The sequence below is a fragment of the Apus apus genome, chromosome 7 (genome assembly GCF_020740795.1).
Source record: "Apus apus isolate bApuApu2 chromosome 7, bApuApu2.pri.cur, whole genome shotgun sequence".
Classification (NCBI taxonomy): Eukaryota; Metazoa; Chordata; class Aves; order Apodiformes; family Apodidae; genus Apus; species Apus apus.
In genome coordinates, this window is record NC_067288.1 from 8,417,850 (window position 1) to 8,436,745 (window position 18,896).

At 36.4% G+C, this 18,896-nt stretch overlaps 1 protein-coding gene across 1 annotated transcript in view; it reads right to left on the reverse strand.

Annotated features, from left to right (window-relative positions):
- The window catches only part of ASPM (assembly factor for spindle microtubules), a 32,512-nt gene that overhangs the window by 1,680 nt on the left and 11,936 nt on the right, over nt 1-18,896 (reverse strand). Inside the window, exons 13-26 of the mRNA XM_051625438.1 lie at nt 17,442-17,660; nt 16,321-16,537; nt 16,091-16,236; nt 15,873-16,001; nt 14,344-14,538; nt 9,311-13,936; nt 8,286-8,435; nt 7,796-7,962; nt 6,838-6,997; nt 5,459-5,608; nt 3,706-3,897; nt 3,079-3,271; nt 1,903-2,057; nt 623-799 (exon numbers count right to left, since the gene is read on the reverse strand). Of these exons, the coding sequence (XP_051481398.1) occupies nt 623-799; nt 1,903-2,057; nt 3,079-3,271; nt 3,706-3,897; nt 5,459-5,608; nt 6,838-6,997; nt 7,796-7,962; nt 8,286-8,435; nt 9,311-13,936; nt 14,344-14,538; nt 15,873-16,001; nt 16,091-16,236; nt 16,321-16,537; nt 17,442-17,660 (6,876 nt within the window). The remainder of the gene's footprint in view (nt 1-622; nt 800-1,902; nt 2,058-3,078; nt 3,272-3,705; nt 3,898-5,458; nt 5,609-6,837; nt 6,998-7,795; nt 7,963-8,285; nt 8,436-9,310; nt 13,937-14,343; nt 14,539-15,872; nt 16,002-16,090; nt 16,237-16,320; nt 16,538-17,441; nt 17,661-18,896) is intronic.

Here is an 18,896-nt window from a genome sequence, read left to right on the forward strand (position 1 = left end):
CAGGTGACTGGATAACTTAAGTGCTTATATGTGATGGATAAATGGCTAGTGAATGTGTAAGATAGACCCAGAGTACTCTAATAAGCTTATTAGAGATTCCAACAATAGGCATGTACAAAGGCAATTTCTTTCAGAAACAGGCTATGACTCTTTTACAATAGTTTGTCGACACAAAGTCATGGAGAATCTTATTACCAGTCATTACTGACAATAAAGATCTTAATTTTATCTGAAAAGCAACAGCAAGCTTTGAGAAATGAATAAAAGTTTATCAAGTGGCAACTAAACTGTATCTAATGCTAAGCAAAGAATAGAAAGCCATCAAAACCTTGGGGAAAAAGTAGGGATTGCAGTATTGTAATCTTGCAGGGATTGCCGGACCAATATCTCAATGTCTTATTGAATAGCTTTAGGTGACCAGGGTGTACAAAGAACAAAATAATGCATCTTTTCACTACCTAATAATGCATTTTTTAAAGTTAAGAGTTGAGTCATAATTATTATTACAGCTATAATAGGTCCAGTAGAGAGGGAGAGAAAAAAAAATAATTAAACCACCACTAAAACATGCAAGAAGTGCATGTTGAACCAAATTATGAAACCCAAAACATTTAAGCCTTACCAAAGCTCTTTTCGAGTCCTTTGAAAGGATGGCCAACAAACAACAGGTCTTTGTGAAAATGCTTCCTCCTTTCTCTGAAATTTTGTCCCCAGCTTTTCCTCTGTACATCTGCAGTAAGTCTAGTAATGTATCTATAGAATTTTCTACTTCATAAACTGCTTGAGTAGTTCTCTCATACTGTTATACAAGGAAGAGACAAGAGAGGTTATATAGACAGATCTTTAAAACACTTTCCAGTTTGAAGGATAAAGCTGACCTCTTCTCTCTGGTGACCAACGATAGGACCCAAGGGAATGGCAGGAAGATGCACAGGGGGAGGTTTAGGTTGGACATTAGGAAGAGATTCTTCACCCAGAGGGTGGTGGAGCATTGGAATAGGCTCTCCAGGGAAGCAGTAATGGCACTGAGCCTGACAGTATTCAAGAAGCTTTTGGGCAATGCCCTCAGGGACATGGTGTGAACTTTGGGATTGTCCTGTTCTGGGGATGGAGTTGGACTTGGTGATCCAGGCTGTCTGAGGAGGTGGTTGAGCAACCATCCCTGGAGACATTTAAAAAGACAAATGTGGTGCCAGGGGATACGGTTTAGTGGTGGACATGGCAATTAGGGTAATGGCTGGACTCAATGATCTTGAAGGTCTTTTCCAACCAGAGTGATACTGTGATAGCAAAATGCACATGTGCCCCCAGATTAAATTTGTAGCTGGTCTGGCATCCAAGTGATAAATATTACTTCTGTGTGTTACACCATTGTAACAAAAAGCTACTCTTTGTCCTTACCCTCATTTATAAAACCACAGAATTTTCAATTTTACTATTAAAATAGAAGAAATAAATCAGAATGAGTTCAGAGAAATTTAAAAATAAGTTTTGCCTAATTTTTTTTTGTTTTGTTCCACACACCCCCCCCCAAAAAAAAAACCACAACAAACAAAACCAAAAATAAAGGAATTTGAATGTAAATACCTATAGGATAGATGTAATACCAAACACTATGTTTAGTAAATATTTTAAATTTCAAAATATTCAAATATTTTAAATTTAAAAGTATTTTCAAATAATTCCTTTAACTAAAAGGAAAATTAAATAACTATTATGAAGTTAAAAAGTGGTTTCAAAATAACACAGTTAGTATTAGAAACTGTTTTTGTTTTTTCTTCCTCCCCAAAATTAATTAATTAATGTTGTTGTTTAAAATTTATTCACAAATGCTGTGGATAAATAAATACTACAAAAGTAGTCTACAGCTTATAAACCTGCAAAAGAAAACATTCACGTTACCTTTGAAACATTTAGTAGAACCTGAACTGAGTATCTGATCACATCCATGCATGGCACACTCCGGTTGCAACTTCTGATCAGAACAAAAATAGTGAAGATTGCTCTGCTCCGGGACATATTTTCACAACAAAGTGGGGACAGCCTAGTAGCCACCTCTATGATAAGGAAAAAAAAAAGAAAGATAAGAAAGGAAAGAAAGGAAAGAAAGGAAAGAAAGGAAAGAAAGGAAAGAAAGGAAAGAAAGAAAGGAAAGAAAGGAAAGAAAGGAAAGAAAGGAAAGAAAGAAGGAAAGAAAGAAAGAAAGAAAGAAAGAAAGAAAGAAAGAAAGAAAGAAAGAAAGAAAGAAAGAAAGAAAGAAAGAAAGAAAGAAAGAAAGAAAGAAAGAAAGAAAGAAAGAAAGAAAGAAAGAAAGAAAGAAAGAAAGAAAGAAAGAAAGAAAGAAAGAAAGAAAGAGAAAGAAAGAAAGAAAGAAGGAAAGAAGGAAAGAAAGAAGGAAAGAAAGAAGGAAAGAAAGAAGGAAAGAAAGAAGGAAAGAAAGAAGGAAGGGAAGAAGGAAGGGAAGGAAAGAAAGAAGGAAAGAAAGAAGGAAAGAAAGAAGGAAAGAAAGAAAGAAAGAAAGAAAGAAAGAAAGAAAGAAAGAAAGAAAGAAAGAAAGAAAGAAAGAAAGAAAGAAAGAAAGAAAGAAAGAAAGAAAGAAAGAAAGAAAGAAAGAAAGAAACTCTGAAAGCTCAAGCAATTTAATTGCAAATCTGAACTTTCTCTTATTTTTAAGTAGAAGCACAAAGTAGTAAAAACTGCAATTACTGATTTAAAAAAGTATTTCTAAATCAATAGTTTTAATACTCCAGACTAAAAATTGTGCAGACAGAACATTCCACAAAGAACATATGCTGATAAGAAATATAATTGACTTGGTAAGGTCAAGCACTACTAGTACTGCCAGGAAATCAGAGAGAACACATAGGATTTCCTTTCTCTCCATAACCATTTTAATACTGTTCTTAAATCAATAATCTAATTTTAGTCTGGAAAAGAACCTCCATTATACTCTCTAACATGCTTACATTTTACAATCATACAGAAGGTCTAAATATCATTATGAACTCTTCTTAGCTGAAAAATTCCAGTTTCTATCATTCTGGAAATCTATCAGTTCTAATAAAATGAAATACTGACCTAGATGCTTTAATGCCGCAAGAATATAAGAGAGATGTTTGTATTTCAGAAGGTATTCGATTGCAATTGCGGTTCTGTTGCAGAGTTTGTTTTCTTCTCTGCTCTTTTCATTAGCCTTTTCTAAACTACATCTTAAAGCTTTAATTTTTGCTGTGTCATTACTCTTTCTCCAGGAATATCCTCTCCACAATGCCTACAGAAAAGGAAATTTCACAAAGAGAAAAAAAGTTGTGAGCAAGAGACAATAAAATAGGAACTTTCATTACCATTCCAAATCAGTTTTACACAAGTCTGACAAAGTACTTAATTAGCTTTGTTATTAAAGTAATTACCATTCAGTTTCATCTTCCAAATGCTGTATTTTCAAGACAAAAGTCCAAAGCAAACATGCATATACACTCCACCAACATTCCCACATAAGTAACCTCAACGAATATCTGCTTAATTTCTTCATTATCTGTTTGCATTTAGCTTTGATGCCTAAACTGAAGCTAACTTGGTTTGCAATTTAACTGATTAATTCATCAACCAAAGTAAACATCTTTCCTCTCCCCAAAAAACCCATGAGAGAAAAATGAAGAAATAAAATGTAAAACATATTGTAGTTTTATTGATAGAGATATGTACCTGTAATTTAATTATTCCAGCTGCAAATTTTCTCCTGCGTCTGCAGGCGAGGAACCTCCGCACGTTTCGCTGGATGATGACGGCTGCAGCCCTTCTGTGATTTAGCCAGCCTCGAATCACACGTTGTAACCGAATCATTCTTTGATAATCTCTTTGAAATCTCTTTTGTTGCATTTTTGCTCTGAACCATCTCTGTTTAAAATCAAATTACCTTTCCATTAATTTATTTAAGATTTTTCCCTAAATTCCCCTTTCCATTCCTAAACAAGCACAGATAAAAATGAAAGAAGTATTTTGACATGAGCTTTGACAGATAAATGCAGTATAAATATCTCTTGCACTCATTAAACCACCGTGACACAGTTTTGATTGTGTTTGGGGTAGCTGAAATGCAAGACTAGAAAATTAAATCTGAACAACCAGGAGTAGATAAGGAAGCATTCTGTATAGGCTAGACTAGAATATTTTCAGTTGGAAGGGACCTGAAATGAACATCTAAGTCCAACTGCCTGACAAATTCAGGGCTGACCAGAAGTTTATGCTTATTATTAAGGGCATTGCCCAAATGCATCTAAAACACTGCAGGCTTGGGGCATCAACCCTCTAGAAAGCCTGTTCCAGTGTTTGACCACATTGGCAGTGAAGGAATGCTTCCTAATGTCCAGTCTAAACCTTGCCTGGTGCAGCTTAAAACCATTCCCATGTGCCCTATCAGTGGATACCAGGGAGAAGAGATCAGCACCTCCCTCTCCACTTCCTCTTCTCAGGAAGCTGAAGGGAGCAATGAGGTTGCCTCTCAGTCTCTTTTTTTCCAAAGTGGAGAAACTATTAAGTCCTTAGCTGCTCCTCATTCCTACCAGTCCTTTCATCAGCTCTGGTGCGTGCAAGGACCTGAACACCCTTCTTGAACTGCAAGGCCCAGAAATGCACACAGCACTCCAAGTGAGGCCCAACCAATGCAGAATAAAGCAAGATAATCCCTGCTTTTGATCAGCTGGTGATGCCCTCTCAGCTGCCAGGGCAGACAGCTGGCTCATACTGAGCCTGCTGCCCACCAGCACCCCCAGATCCCTTCCTGCAGGGATGCTCTCCAGCTACTCTCTCACAATTTATACTTGTGTCTGGCATTACTCTAACCTAGGGATTTTCTTTCTCTTGGTTGGCTTTTAAAGAGATCCATCACTCCACTTTTCTCATCTCCCAGCTCTATTTCTTCCATATATATATGGAAGAGAGAGAGAGAGAACAGACCTGACTTTTATTCTTGCTTTTAGAGAAGTAAAATATGGTTATATTAAAATACGTAAGATATGGTTATATTAAAAAAGCTGTAATTTGGACAGAGTCTGGTATGACTGGCAGGTTAGAAACATCCAACCAAATAAATTCCTGTATCCTGGGGGATTATTTGTTGCTCTTCATTTCACGAGCCTTACAGCCCATCATGTCTGATCTTTCCTGCTTCCAGTGGGATGCAAAGAAATAGGCTAAGACAGCACTCAGATTCCTTTATCAAGACTGAGGGTCTGAAGGAGGCAAACGTTCCCATCCATCCTCAGCTTTAAAGTGCTTAAGCCTCCAGAGCCTGCTGAGATCCATTCTGATATGCTTTGCAGGTTATAAGCAGCACTATTTAATAAACTCTATTCTCCATAATTTAGCTTTATTTTTCCATAAAATAAAGTGTTACAGCTTAGCTGACAAAAAGAAATGAGACTTCATTACACAGTCATTCATCCTTAATTAGACTCACCTGTATTATAAGAACAGATGAGATCTGGTTTTGTGCAAGTTTTAGGATGAAGTGAATCCTATATGCCCTTTGAATTTTAATTGCAGAGATATGATGATAAACAGCTGCTGCAAAATGAAGCAGTCTCTTCTTTTGTTTCCATTCTAAAATCTGTAGAAGGAAAACAAATCAGCAACATCATTACTTTTCATACTCAGAGGTAGCTGATTATCTATGCAAAGACCTTACAACACAACAATATACTATTGGATGCTGAAGAACTGACTCAAGTCATTACACCTCAGAACTAAGTAAACTAATCTAAACAATAACACACAGAAGTGATTGTAAGCAACAACATTACTACATAGCAGAAAACAGTTTCATTCTAAGTGTGTGTTTGTGTAGAAGTATCAGTTATAGGTAAGGCACAAAGATCTGAGAAGTTAAAAAACCACTAAAGTATCAGGAGAAATTGGTGAAAATGTATTGTGATCTCTTCTGACCTATCCAGTTCTCAAAGCAGGCAACAAGAATTTGAGTTCAACAAGTTGACCAGGTTTTCTTTTCCTTGCCAGCCAGAATTAACGCTAATAAGCCCTAGTGATACTTGACATTAAAAGTATGGTTTTAATTTGAAGTATACCAACCTTTTTTCTGACTAAATAACCCCGTATAAATGCCTGCAATTTAATGACAGCTCTTCTAGTTTTGTTGTATTTCATAAACTGAAGCCTGCCTTCCTGCCAAGCCCTCAGATGTTTTTGGATAATTACAGCAGCAGCTTTTTGTTGAGCAAGTTCCCTTCTTGCCTTGAAACCTCTGTATGCTTTTTGGATCAAACATGCAGCTTGAAGTTTCTGAAAAAGATTTTAAAGAAGGCATTCACAATTAAACTTCTGTTCATTCCTGTCACGATGAATATAGATTTTAATTTCAATTCTAGGGGGTTTTTTCCATCAAAAGAAAAAGAACAAAATCAAAATAGGAAACACAAGCAAACTCATGCAGTACTAGTTTATATAAAAATGCACTTTCACAATTTGGAAGGTCTTCTCCCTTACTTAAATGGAGTAAAAATCTGGGCAATTTAACTTAATCCTTTAGGCAATAAAGCCAGGAGAAAATGGAGTATCTTAGATTTTTATCTTACCATCAGTATAGACAAGAGTAATTCAACAACTGGAATCGTTCAAAAACAAGAATCAACCTTGTTGCTCAGAGCAAAAAGGAAATTTAATATTTTCAAGATTCAACCGTTGTGATTTGAAAAATCTTTCCTCTGGACCCACCTTTTTTATTTTGTAAACCTGATTGATGACAATAATCAGTCAAATATGTTGAAAACTTTTAAAACAACCAAACAACCATGACGTAGCAGAGTACAAGTGAAAACCTACCTTTCTTAGAAGTCTTCTTGCCCTGTACTGTCTATATGCCAACTGAATCTTAACTGCAGCATTCCTAGTTGCCAGAAATTGGTAGCGAATCATTCGTGCTGTAAGGGTTGCTCTCCATCTTCTTTGAATGGTAAGTGCACAGAACTTCATTTTCAAAAACCTAACATCAAAATGCATTTATTCCATTAGTTGAGAACACTTCAATTTTTAAAGTAAGAAAAGAGTGACAGTTTACAAAATTATTAAAATAGGTATTTTGGAAGCAGAGCTGTTATCAATCAAATCTTGGAACACTAGAACAAGGGGATAGCTAGCAATGTTGGCTGAAAGACTGGATTAAAATAGAAGATACTTTCTTTTTTCTCCATAGTTGGTACTTTCAGAACTTGCTCTCTACAGTAGAGAGTTAGTATCATCTAACTAGGAGGGAGGACCTTAGAAAGTGGTCAGGTTAACATACTGTCCTTAAACAGCATCTTCTGTTGCTACTGGCACAGGACAGTTCTGAAGATGAGCTACCAGGCTGATCTAGTACAGCATTTATTGTAAAACCATCTCACAGCAAATTAAACACAAACTAGTTTAACTATTGCTTCATAACAAAACAGCTTTTCATCCTATTAGTTTTATGCTGGAATTTTTAACAACATCCAAAACATACTTCCTGTAAAAAAGTAAGTGGGGAAAAAAAGATCATGGCCCACTCTTTCTACATCCTCAATACGCGATATTTGAGAAGTAGCTTCCAGTCTAAAAAAACATTTAAACATAGGAAAAATCTCGTGCAAGAGAAAAATGCCATCTGCATCAACAGGATTATGCTCACTCGTGTTACATGCATGTTGCAGGGCCAGAGCCTGCGAATCTACAGGCATTTGCCAGAGCGAAAAGCAGTACTAAACAATTATATAATACAAGCATTGAAAAGTAGAGAAGCGTGTATCAAATTCAGTATTACCAGGTCTGCTGCTGTTTTGTTTTGAAGTGACCCTGAATAACTCGTACAGCTTTTACCACAGATGCATATTTCTTTCGTGCTCTGCAGCCTCGATACCAGGCTTGAATTACTTGTGCTGCTCTCGTTTTGTTAATCCACTGCCTGGCTTTATATCCTCTATATGATGCCTATTCAATATATAGAAAGAAAAACAAACCACTGAATTAAAAGCTTCATTTTTTTGTTGACTTTTTTAATGTTACAAACAAAATTTAAAGGAAAAAGTGTCATGCTAGCATGAAAGACTTTTAGGATTCCTGTCTCTACAGTATGACAAATATCTAATTTCTCATGTCTAGAAGATGTTTTCTACAGCAAATGAAACACATTCAGGAAAATATCACAAATGCCACTCTCTAGTATCTGTAAAAATAATTTTGTCATGAAGAAACAAATACAAGAAAGACTGAAAAACCAAACAAAGAACAACAACAAAAACCTCTGGGATTACCTGAATTCTAATGGCAGCTCTTTTCATTTGATGGTATCTTAGTTGTTCAATATTTCGCATCTGATGGGCTCTGTAGTGCTGCTGTATTAATATAGCAGAAGATTTGTACTGAAGGTATTTCTGTCTCTGAATAAACCCACGGAAAAATGCCTTTAAAAAAAAAACAAACAACAAAAAAACCAAAAAAACCCCTGAAAAATCACTTCAGAGTAACGCGTCTTCTAAGCTTCTTTGAACTCACACTATATGGATATTTAGCCTGCTACTTGGAGATGAACAATCCTCGTTACTTCTTGCTGGCAACATTTTTATTGCATCAATGATGGAAGGAAAAACCATCAAACTACATCCCACTTCCTAGAGTGCCTCTGAGAAATCACATAAACAGATGTACACCAAGTTTCATGCATCATCACTCAAGGTACCAGCTGAAAGGTACAATAAGAAGGCAATTTCTCTCCTTATATTCCTCTTCAAAATGTTAGGCACTCAAATTAGTCCAGGGCCATTTAATAAATCTAAAAGAACTAACATTATTTATTTACTCATGCATTCCTAAATATGATTATTAAAGAATGCAACAGTCATGCCTTTTTTACCAATTACTCTATACCCAATACTAGTGAGCACTCATTTCAATGTCAAGAGAGCTTTCATTCATGTTCCAATAAAAACAAAGCAAAACATTAATTAAACTATTAATATTTAGATAGGTGAAAGCCAAACAGGACGAAAACAAACAAGAACCACAGAAACACACGCAAGCATAAGGACTCATTTGAAGTAGTAAAGTTCTAGGGGAGAAACAAGAAGAAAAAGGAAATGTTACTTTTTAAGATGAGTACCTCAGCAAGGAAAGACAAAATAGAGCTGAGACTTATTTCTGTGCATTCTGGAAGTAATCTTTATACACTTGCTATGTACTATACTTCAGAAATTGATTCTACTTTAACAGCTTTAAACTATTGTTTGCAAGGGCATTAAAAAAAAGAAAAAAAGAAAACCCCCACACCCAAAAAAAGTACCTGAATTTTTATTGTGCTTTCTTTAATTCTGTGAAACTTCTTCTTTTCAATGAATCCTCTGACTCTAGCCTGCACAGTGACAATGTTTCTCCAGGTTTGTAAGTAAGTCATTCTTTGATGTTTTACAGCCAAGTGGGAACGGTACCATCGTTGTATGACAACTGCTGCTTTTTTATATTTTGAATACTGCGATTTAGTTTTATGCATTAAGTAATATGCTTGTAATGTAATAGCTGCTGTTCTAAGCTGAATAAATTTTCTACGCTGCACAGCCATCTGAAGAAAAGACTGAATGTTTCTTGCAGCTCGTTTTTGTTGTGCTATTTTTCTTGCTTTCATACCACGGAAGGCAGACTGAATAATTATTATTGCTCGTCTTTGAGCAGAATATTCTGCTTTCTGTAAGCAAGCCCTATGCCATGACCTGTACCACCTTTGAATAGTAACTGCTGAACTCTGAATCAGTTTATAGCGAGTCCTTGCTCTTCGGCATCGGAACATAGACTGGATTGTTATTGCTGCTGCTTTCTTTTCAAGAAAACGCCTCCTCTCTACAGACATGCGTAAGAACGACTGTATGCGCCGTGCAGCAACATTGGTTTTGTACAACTGCCTAGCTTTCTTAGCACGAAAAGAGGACTGAAGGCAAACTACAGCTTTTTTAATTTTTGCATAGTTTTTCATGGCAGCTTCTTTTGCCATTTTGGCTCTGAACCTTTGCTGTGTAACTCTGACAGCCCAGCATAACTGTTTGTAGTACCTATGTTGTATGTACCTGCGATAACTAGATTGTATTACAGTTGCTGACATGTGCATGGTTTTCAGTTTCTGTCGTTCCTTCATGCCTCTATATGATGCTTGAATAACAAGAGCAGAATTCTTCATTGTCAGATATTGCTTCCGATTATTCTTTCCTTTAACGTACGATCGATAGTAGTTCTGTATAACAATAGCTGCAATTCTCATCTTTTGATAGAACCTTCTAGTCCTGTGCATTTTGTAGGCTGACTGTATTGTACCAGCTGCTAAATGCATATGCTCAATTTTCTTCCGTACCCTGATACCTCTGTACACAGCCTGTACTTGAATAGTTGCTCTGCGAAGAGAAAGATACTCTGAAGTAAGCTGTCTTGACAGAATCAAAGCTCTGTACCTTCTCTGAAAGACAAGAGTAGCTGCTTTAAGAGAGAGATAGCGTTGACGTTCTCTAAGAGCTTTAACATTTTTCTGAAGAATAATAGCAGCACAGTGCATTTTTCGATGTTGCTTTTTTGCCTGCAAGTCTCGGAAAGCCTTCTGAATACAAGTTGCAGCTTTCTTTAATGAAGAGTAATGCTGTACTGCAATTTTCTTTAGGTTATTTGCTCTGTATCTCTGCTGTATTAGCTGGGTTGCCCACTGAACTTTTCTGTAATGGTGGTACTGTCTATACATTCGGTAGTTTTTCTGTATTGTAAGCGCTGCCTCATGTCTTTTCTTCAAGAAGCATCTTGTTTTCATTCCCTTATAGCCAGCTTGAAGAACTAAAACAGAATTGTACAGTTTCAGGTATGTGCCTCTCACACGCTTCCCTTCCCTGTAAGCACGATAACGTTGCTGTATGATTACTGAAGCAAGCCTGATAGCTTGATAAGAAACGTAAACTTTACGCATTCTTAATGTTGCTTGAATAACTGTAGCAGCTTGATGCATCTGTTGTATTTTTCTTCTTACCACAAAGCCTCTATAAGCAGACTGTATGATAACAGCAGCATTAAGGAAACAGAGATATTTTTTACGTTGAATTTTTGCTAGTTTTGTTGCTCTGTATCTTCTCTGAATTACAACAGCAGCTGTCTTGATGGAAAGAAAATGCTTTCTTTTGAGAAAAGTTCTAAATCTCCTTTGAATAAGTGCAGCTGATTCATTCATAGTTCTTACAAGTCTTCTTGTTTTCATACCACGGAATGCAGCCTGAATACGAAGTGTAGCACTTTTCATAATCATATAGTTGTGAACTTGTGCATTTCGCTCCTTACAAGCACGGAGCCACTGCTGAATCTGCTGAGTTGCCAGCAACAATTTTCTGAAATCCCTCTGTTGTTTGTGCATTCGATAATAAGACTGTATCACTGCTGCTGACTGATGCATAGCTTTTAAGTCCCGTCGGACCCTCATGCCTCTACAAGCAGCCTGAAGGACTATGACAGATTTCTTCAGTTCCAAGTACTTTTTGCGTTGTATTTTGCCTACACAAAATGCTCTATATTGCCTTTGAATTATAATTGCTGCCATTCTCATTGCCTGGTATTTTATCATCATGCGATGCATCTTAAACGTGGCTTGGATACAAACAGCTGCTCGATGCACACAGAGAATTTGTCGTCTAACTCTTACACCTCTAAAAACTGCCTGCATTTTGACTGTGGCTTTTTTTAAAGACTGGTATTTCTGCTTTTGACATTTAGCATGAATAAGTGCACGATAATGCCTTTGAATTACCATAGCTGCAGATCTAAGTCTTTCATAGTTCTTTTTGACCAGGTAAGATCTGAAGGCAGCTTGTATGGTTGTAGCAGCTTTGTTAAGTTGGTTCAATTGTTTCCTCACAGTCATCCCACGGTAAGCAGACTGCAAAACTAACACCGCTGCCCTTTTTTTTAGATAAATTGCACGCTGGGCTTTTTTCATACAGTAAGCTCTGAAGTATTTCTGAATCACTAGAGTGGCTCGTCTCAGTTTCTTGTATTTTAGTTGATTTATATGCATTCTATAATAGGACTGAATAACTGTTGCGTGATTATGTTTCTTTTGAATTGTTTTTCTCACAGTTTTCCCCCTCCATATTGCCTGAAGACACACTACAGAGTCCCGCAGCTGAATATATTCTTGCCGTTGTTTCTGGCCTATAACACTGGCTCTGTAATGCTTTTGGATAGTTAGCACAGCATGGTTCATAACTCTGAATTTTTTCAGAGCAATGAATTTTCTGAAGGCAGACTGTATCTTAGTAGCAGCAAAACATTCTCTTTGAATCTTCTTTCGTACCTTCCAGCCACGAAAAGCTGCTTGTAAAGACAGCACTGCTGCTCTTGTCCTTAAGAACTTCAGTCTTTGCCTGTTACCAGTCTTGTAAGTTCTGTACCACTTCTGAATCACAATGGAGGCCTGAACCATTGCCTTATATTTCCTTCTTGCGGCGTGAGCTCTAAATGCAGTTTGAATTTTGATAGCAGCTCTATATTCAAGTTTAAGCTTTTTACGTGCTTTATAACCCTTGTAGGCTGCCTGTAAGCACACAGCTGCTTTTTTAACTTGCAAGAACTCCTGCCTCTGACACAGCTGCTTTTTGTATGCACGATAATGTTTTTGAATGACAATGGCAGCACTATAGATGCTTAAATAGCGTTGCCTGTCCCTTCTCATTCTGTAGCATGCCTGCAGAAATATTGCAGTCTCCCTCCACCTCTGTAATTGTTTCCTGACCAGATAGCCTCGAACTACAGCTTGAATTCTTATGCAAGCTCCTTTCAGTTTCCTATAATCTTCTTTAAGCTGAAGAGTGTATCTATGAGACCGATACCTTCGCTGGACATAAAGTGTTGCCTCCTTTAGTGCACAATAATGCTTACATGCTTGCCTCATCTTTACAAAAGCTTGAATCTTCACTGTTGCATCTTTCAAGTTTTTAAACCTCTTCCGGACAATATAAGCACGGTAACTTGACTGAATTTTTATCACAGATCTCAGCATGTGAGCTTCTTTCCTAGCTTCCATTCCTCTGTAGGCAGACTGCAGGACAATAGCAGCCAGGCACATTCGCTGGAAAGAAGCAGCTGCCTTTTTAGAAGTGACACATGCCCTGTACCAAGTTTGAATTACAGAAGCAGCATTTTTCATCTCTCTGTATCTTTTTACTTGTTGGTATTTTCTGACATGTGCCTGCAACGTAGTAACGGATTTTTTTAATTGCAGAAACCTTAGTCTCTCTTTTTTCATTCTCCACAGTGACTGAAAAACACAAACTGCTTTTGTTTGCCTGTATAGTTTACGTGCTTTCATTCCCCTAAAAGCAGCTTGGAGAACTATCACTGCTGCACGCTTTTGCAAATAGTAGTGTCTTTCCATTCTTCCTAGCTTATAAGCTCTGTAATACTGCTGAATTGTCACTATTTTTGCTCTGTGCTCCTGGTAAATACGTCTAGCCAGCTGACACCTGTACCAAGCCTGAATCTTGATAGCACTTTGCTTCATACGTAGATACTGTTTCAGATCTCTGTGCATCCTGCACCAAGATTGTAGGACAAGAGCAGCCCTCTCTCTTTTAGCCAGTTTTGAAGATTGCCATTTTCGGAAATAAGCCTGAAGCACTAAAGTTGCTTTAATTTTCTGCTGAATTTTGTGTCTTCTCCATCTTCTGAAAGCAGACTGAATAGTAAGTGCTGAAGACCTGAAGGTTTCATATCTTTGCCGATCTTTTTTTGCCAATTTAGATGCACGCAGATGACTCTGAATTGTAACAGCAGCCCAAACAATTCGTTTATATGCAGCAACCGACTTCACCATCCTTATTCTTGCTTGTACAAAGATAACATAGTATCGTAGTTGTAAATATCTTTGCCTAGCAGAGTATCTCCTCCAATAAGCCTGCAGGAAAACACAAAATATTTACCATTTTCTTCATGGTATCTTCAGTTAAGTGTAAATTTGAGAACTAACAACATCAGACTTTTAAAGATTTCTTTATTCCTACTTAATCCCTAGGAAGACAAGCCCAGACAGCTACACAGATTAAAAGCAAAAAAACAAGTACTTGACTAATAGTTTTTTTTAAGCATTTACAATTCTGGGAACAAAAGATTCCCTTTTACCATTTCACTCTGAAGACAGAATACCAAAATATCTCAAAAGAGGTGGGGGAGGAAGTATTAATTTCCATTAAGACATCAGGTGCTGCAACCAGAACAAACTATTTGTTTGACCCCAAGCAAGCCATTTTCTTACAGGTTTCAAAGGGTTTCCTTGCTGTGTAATCTCACTTTAAGTCATATTACCTGAATGACTGTGGCAGATTTATTTCTGGCTTCTTCCAATTTAGCCTTTTTCAGATTTAAAAAAATAATCCTGGCTATGTATCTTCTCCAGTGCTTCTGGATGAAAACTGCTGCATTCACTTCCTTCAGGATGCGTCGACGAGCCAAGAAGTTTAATGCAGATTTCTGAATTATCCGAGCAGCTCTGTCTTTTTCCTATAGAGTGGATTTCCACTGAACAGTTAGGATTAAAATTTTCACTCATATTTTTGATTAATTAAAATAACTATCTAAGGCAATCGCCTAAAAAATTAAGCTTGCTGATACCACAGCTTTTCTTTAGTAAAAGAGCTTTTTTTCAGGTAGAACGTTTATTTCAGCACTGAGTTCTTTGTAAAAGATTCTCCTACCTTCATAGATCTTCCTCTTCGCTACCCAGTTTTTCAGCACTCCTAAGCTACCCATTTTTAAGCCTCGATTTTAGTTCTCATTCATAAGCTTAAAACACCCCTATTAATGGGGCAAAATAGAATACTTTCCAGCTATATCTAAATAATTTAAGAGTATAAAGAAAATAATATCAGCTCACATCCATCTAGTGTTTTGTTTGCACATCAGTAAGGATTTTTATACTAACCCAGAGACTGTAGTAACAAAGTGATGTACATCAAAATAAAAGGAAAAAAAGCAACTAACAAATGTAACATGTCACTATGTAAATAATCTTGTATGAACCCTACTACCAGACTGTCCTACCATTGGGTAAAAGAAATATGCACACGTAAGATGAAATAAAAATAATGCCTGCAATGCTTATGGGTTTCGGTTTTGATTCCCCCTGCCCCACTAGCAGCTTTACTATTATTTAAAATCAGTTATAAAGGAAATGTTTTATCATCATCATTAACATTGTGCAGCTTTTATAAAGAAACTGGAGATGAAAAAACCTACATAAATTCTGCACCACAGATTCTTAGAATATTTCACTTGAACACTGTTCCAACAATATGTCTCTCATTTGGACACCGCAGTGGCAATTAAAAATGTTAGTGGTGACAGTTCTAAAATCACCAAGGAATCTGGTTCATCTACCAGAAAAGCAAAAAACAAAAATACCAGAACTTTTGCAACTCAACTCAAAGCACTGACGAAGTTTAGCTCCTAAACAAAAATAGTAAATCCATGCAGAAGTTTAATTACTCTTTTCATCTGGTAGGCATTAATGGAAATTAATAATTAACTACTCCCTTTTTGTTTAAAGAAAGCCATCCAACTATTTTATATTTAAAAAACAGGGAAAAGGGTTTAGAGGGCAACATGGTCTAATCAGAACACAGAAGAAAGAGCAGCCTTTAAATAAATGCAGTAACTTCAGAATGGTCTTTGTAGCAGCTTTTGCAGTAGATTACACGATCAAGAAGGCCATGTATTTTTATAATAAAATACCAGTATTATTCTAATATACCTGTGTACTACAAATAGTGAATTTATGCTCTTTATGTAGTATTTCTCAAAGTAGAAATTATGAATATTGCACAGGCAAAAAGTACCTGAGAAAGTTTCAGTTCCCTTTTCAGCCTGTAGTTCCTCCAAGCAGACTGAATTAATCGAGCAGCTCGAGTTTCTTGACGAAGATCTAGAAGCCTCGAACACAGAAATGATAGGTAGGTAATAACAACCTACATAAACACAGAACACAGCAAGTCAAGGGCTATATGGAAGAGCAGGACACATTAACACATTTACATCAACTCTAAAGGCAGCTTACTTTCTCATCAGGAATTGTATTTGACATGTCTGAGTGATGAATCATTGCTGGTATTCCACCTAGGTCAGAAACTGCAGCATTGATCAGCTGGAAGTTTTTCTTTTCATTGTCCAAGAGTTCCTTGTACAGAACTGAGGCAGTTGCAGCTTTGCAAAGAGAAAATTTTTGTCAAATCATATTTTACATAAAATAAAGAGATTTAACATGAACTGCTGAACACCAAAACTCACTTTGGTCAAACATTCCTTCCACAACATTTAGAGAAGTATCAGATTCTGAAGAGGATGAGGAGGAAGAGTTTAGTCCCACTGTATGAGTTCTTGAGCATTCTACTGTTTGAGTTGTACGCTGGCAAACCGCTTCCAAAGGCGCATAACATGGATGATAATGATGAATCAAATGACAGAATACTCTACCATCTGAGAAACACACTGTGAAGTTTTCCACCTGTTAAATAAAATACAGTAAGATACAAGTTCCATTAATATTGTTACCAGTTAAATGGTATGAACTGGATAGAGGATTTATCTTGTACTTTTGAAAGTGACTAAGTACATATCTTTTTTGAACAACAAAAAAAAAAATAGGAAACTTGCTTCCTTTCAATATTCACTGTACAGTGATATACAGCTGTGAGAAACCAGATACAAAGGTATGTGAATCACTCTAATCACTCTATAGTGAATCTCCCATGGAAACACTTAAACTAACAAAAAAAGCAATCTTTCTACAGAAGGATCCCTGAGAAACTTCTATAGATGCCTTTACACTAGGTATTCAGTGTAGAGCTGAGTTCTGAACTTGCATCAATCTGAAGAGCTCTGCTTTGCCCTTCAGAAAAAAAAAAGCAGGCATGACTATATTCTGACGAGAGACAAGTCTCTGAACAGGGCTTCTCTTCTTGGAAGGAACAAAAACCATGTCCCTTCTAAACAAACATATCTTCTCAGGAAAGGAAACCCACTTGTCCCAAACATAGTTCAATTCTCACAATTCCTATAAATGGTGAAGATTTTATGCACAAATCCTTTTAGGATTAATTCTCATTAAAAATACCAACACTCAAACAAACCCACATTCCAGCAGAAATGTTTTATTTTTGAAAGGCATTTTTCTGCATAAGATTAACTGGAAGGGGAGATCCTTTTTTTCAAATTTGTTTTAAAAGAGATCTGCAGCTAAACCCACAGAAAGATGGTTATTTCAAATCAGATTAAACGAAGTCCAGAAGGATTTTTAAAACTGTCTGCTACAACATACTTGGGAGTCTGACAAATTCTGGTCTATAAAGAATAAGCATTCTTATGACAGCAAAGGATGTATTTGGTGAATTGTACACAAAACTATTTACCTTAATATTGTAAAATCCACAAACAGCATTAACCCATGCCATAAGCAGTTCCACATTTTCACTGTAACTTTGAGGTGAGGAGTTACTACTATTATCATCTTGTACTCTACAACATTTTGGAAAAGTCTTTAAAGCACCCAAGGGTTTTTTTCGCTTGTGTGCATTCCTTAAAAACTCAATTTCTTCTTTCAGCTGTTCCACATTAAGAACAACATCCACCTAAAAAGAAGGAAAAAAAAAGATTATTTTATTTATGTCACTAACATGCATCATGCATTATAGCAGCTGGATGCAGAGGCTTTAGATAAGATATATTAAAGAAAAATTACTCTCACTACTTAGCAGGACCTGCCACACTGAAGCAATAGCGGATAATCTGGACTTGCCAGTATAGATATAGTGTCTGCCTCAATGAATGGAACCGAAATGCCCACTCCCACTGTTCTGTGTGAAACAGTTATTTTGTTAGCTAAGAGTTGGGGAAAACAGCAAAATTCCCTGAAGACAGCCTGAGTAATTTCATTATACTTCCAGAGAAAACAATTTCTGAGTCTCACCCACATTTCCATTGAGACCACGTATCACTGTTCTTAATTTTAGGGATTCTGACAGGGCATAAGCTACTGCAGGAAGACTTGGAAAATAATTTGTATAAGCACAGGGCTTGGATAAAGCCACTGCTCACTGACATTATTTCTTTAATCAAAAGCAATGCAAATTTAATAACATGAATACAGGAAAACTAATGGGAAGAAAGTAACAACTCAATATCATAACAGTAGTTAAGTAAGAAAAAAGTTACATCTGATTTTTATTATGTTCTTCTCTGATAGTTTGGTGGCCAGTCTTTGAAATCTTTGCTTTAGATATACTTAATTGTTCTTATATTCCTGACTATTTAATGGTGAAATTCCACCTCAACTTTCATCTTATTTACCTTTAATACTTTATATTCTTTCCAACTGGATTTGTCAGCTGGATACTTACTCAACTCTTAAAAAAACTATTTTTGTTTCCTTCACCATTTTTTCCCAGTGGCTTTGAATTCTTATTTCAAGCATTCCTATTTCATTAATGTTTCTTCAGACTGACTGTTTCAGACACATGGCAAAAAGTAGAAAAGCTATAGTTTCAGAGCTTACTCTGTAATTGTCTGTCAGCATAACCTTAAAATAGCCTTTTCAGTTAGTAAGAGCTTACTAGTGTTTTGAGATCAACTTCATTTTACTGTTAAGTATCAATTCCATTGGCATACAGCATAAACTCAAAAGTTTTTTCCAAAAACTTCAATGAATATATACAAGAAAAAGCACAGTTATAATCGTATCTAGACTATATTGTTAAAGGAACAGTCAGCAGATCTAGTTAAAATCCGTGTGGCACTGAACATACAAAACAGATAATTTCAGTTTAAAATTTTATTAATAGAGGCTTTCACAGGCAACAAATATTGTT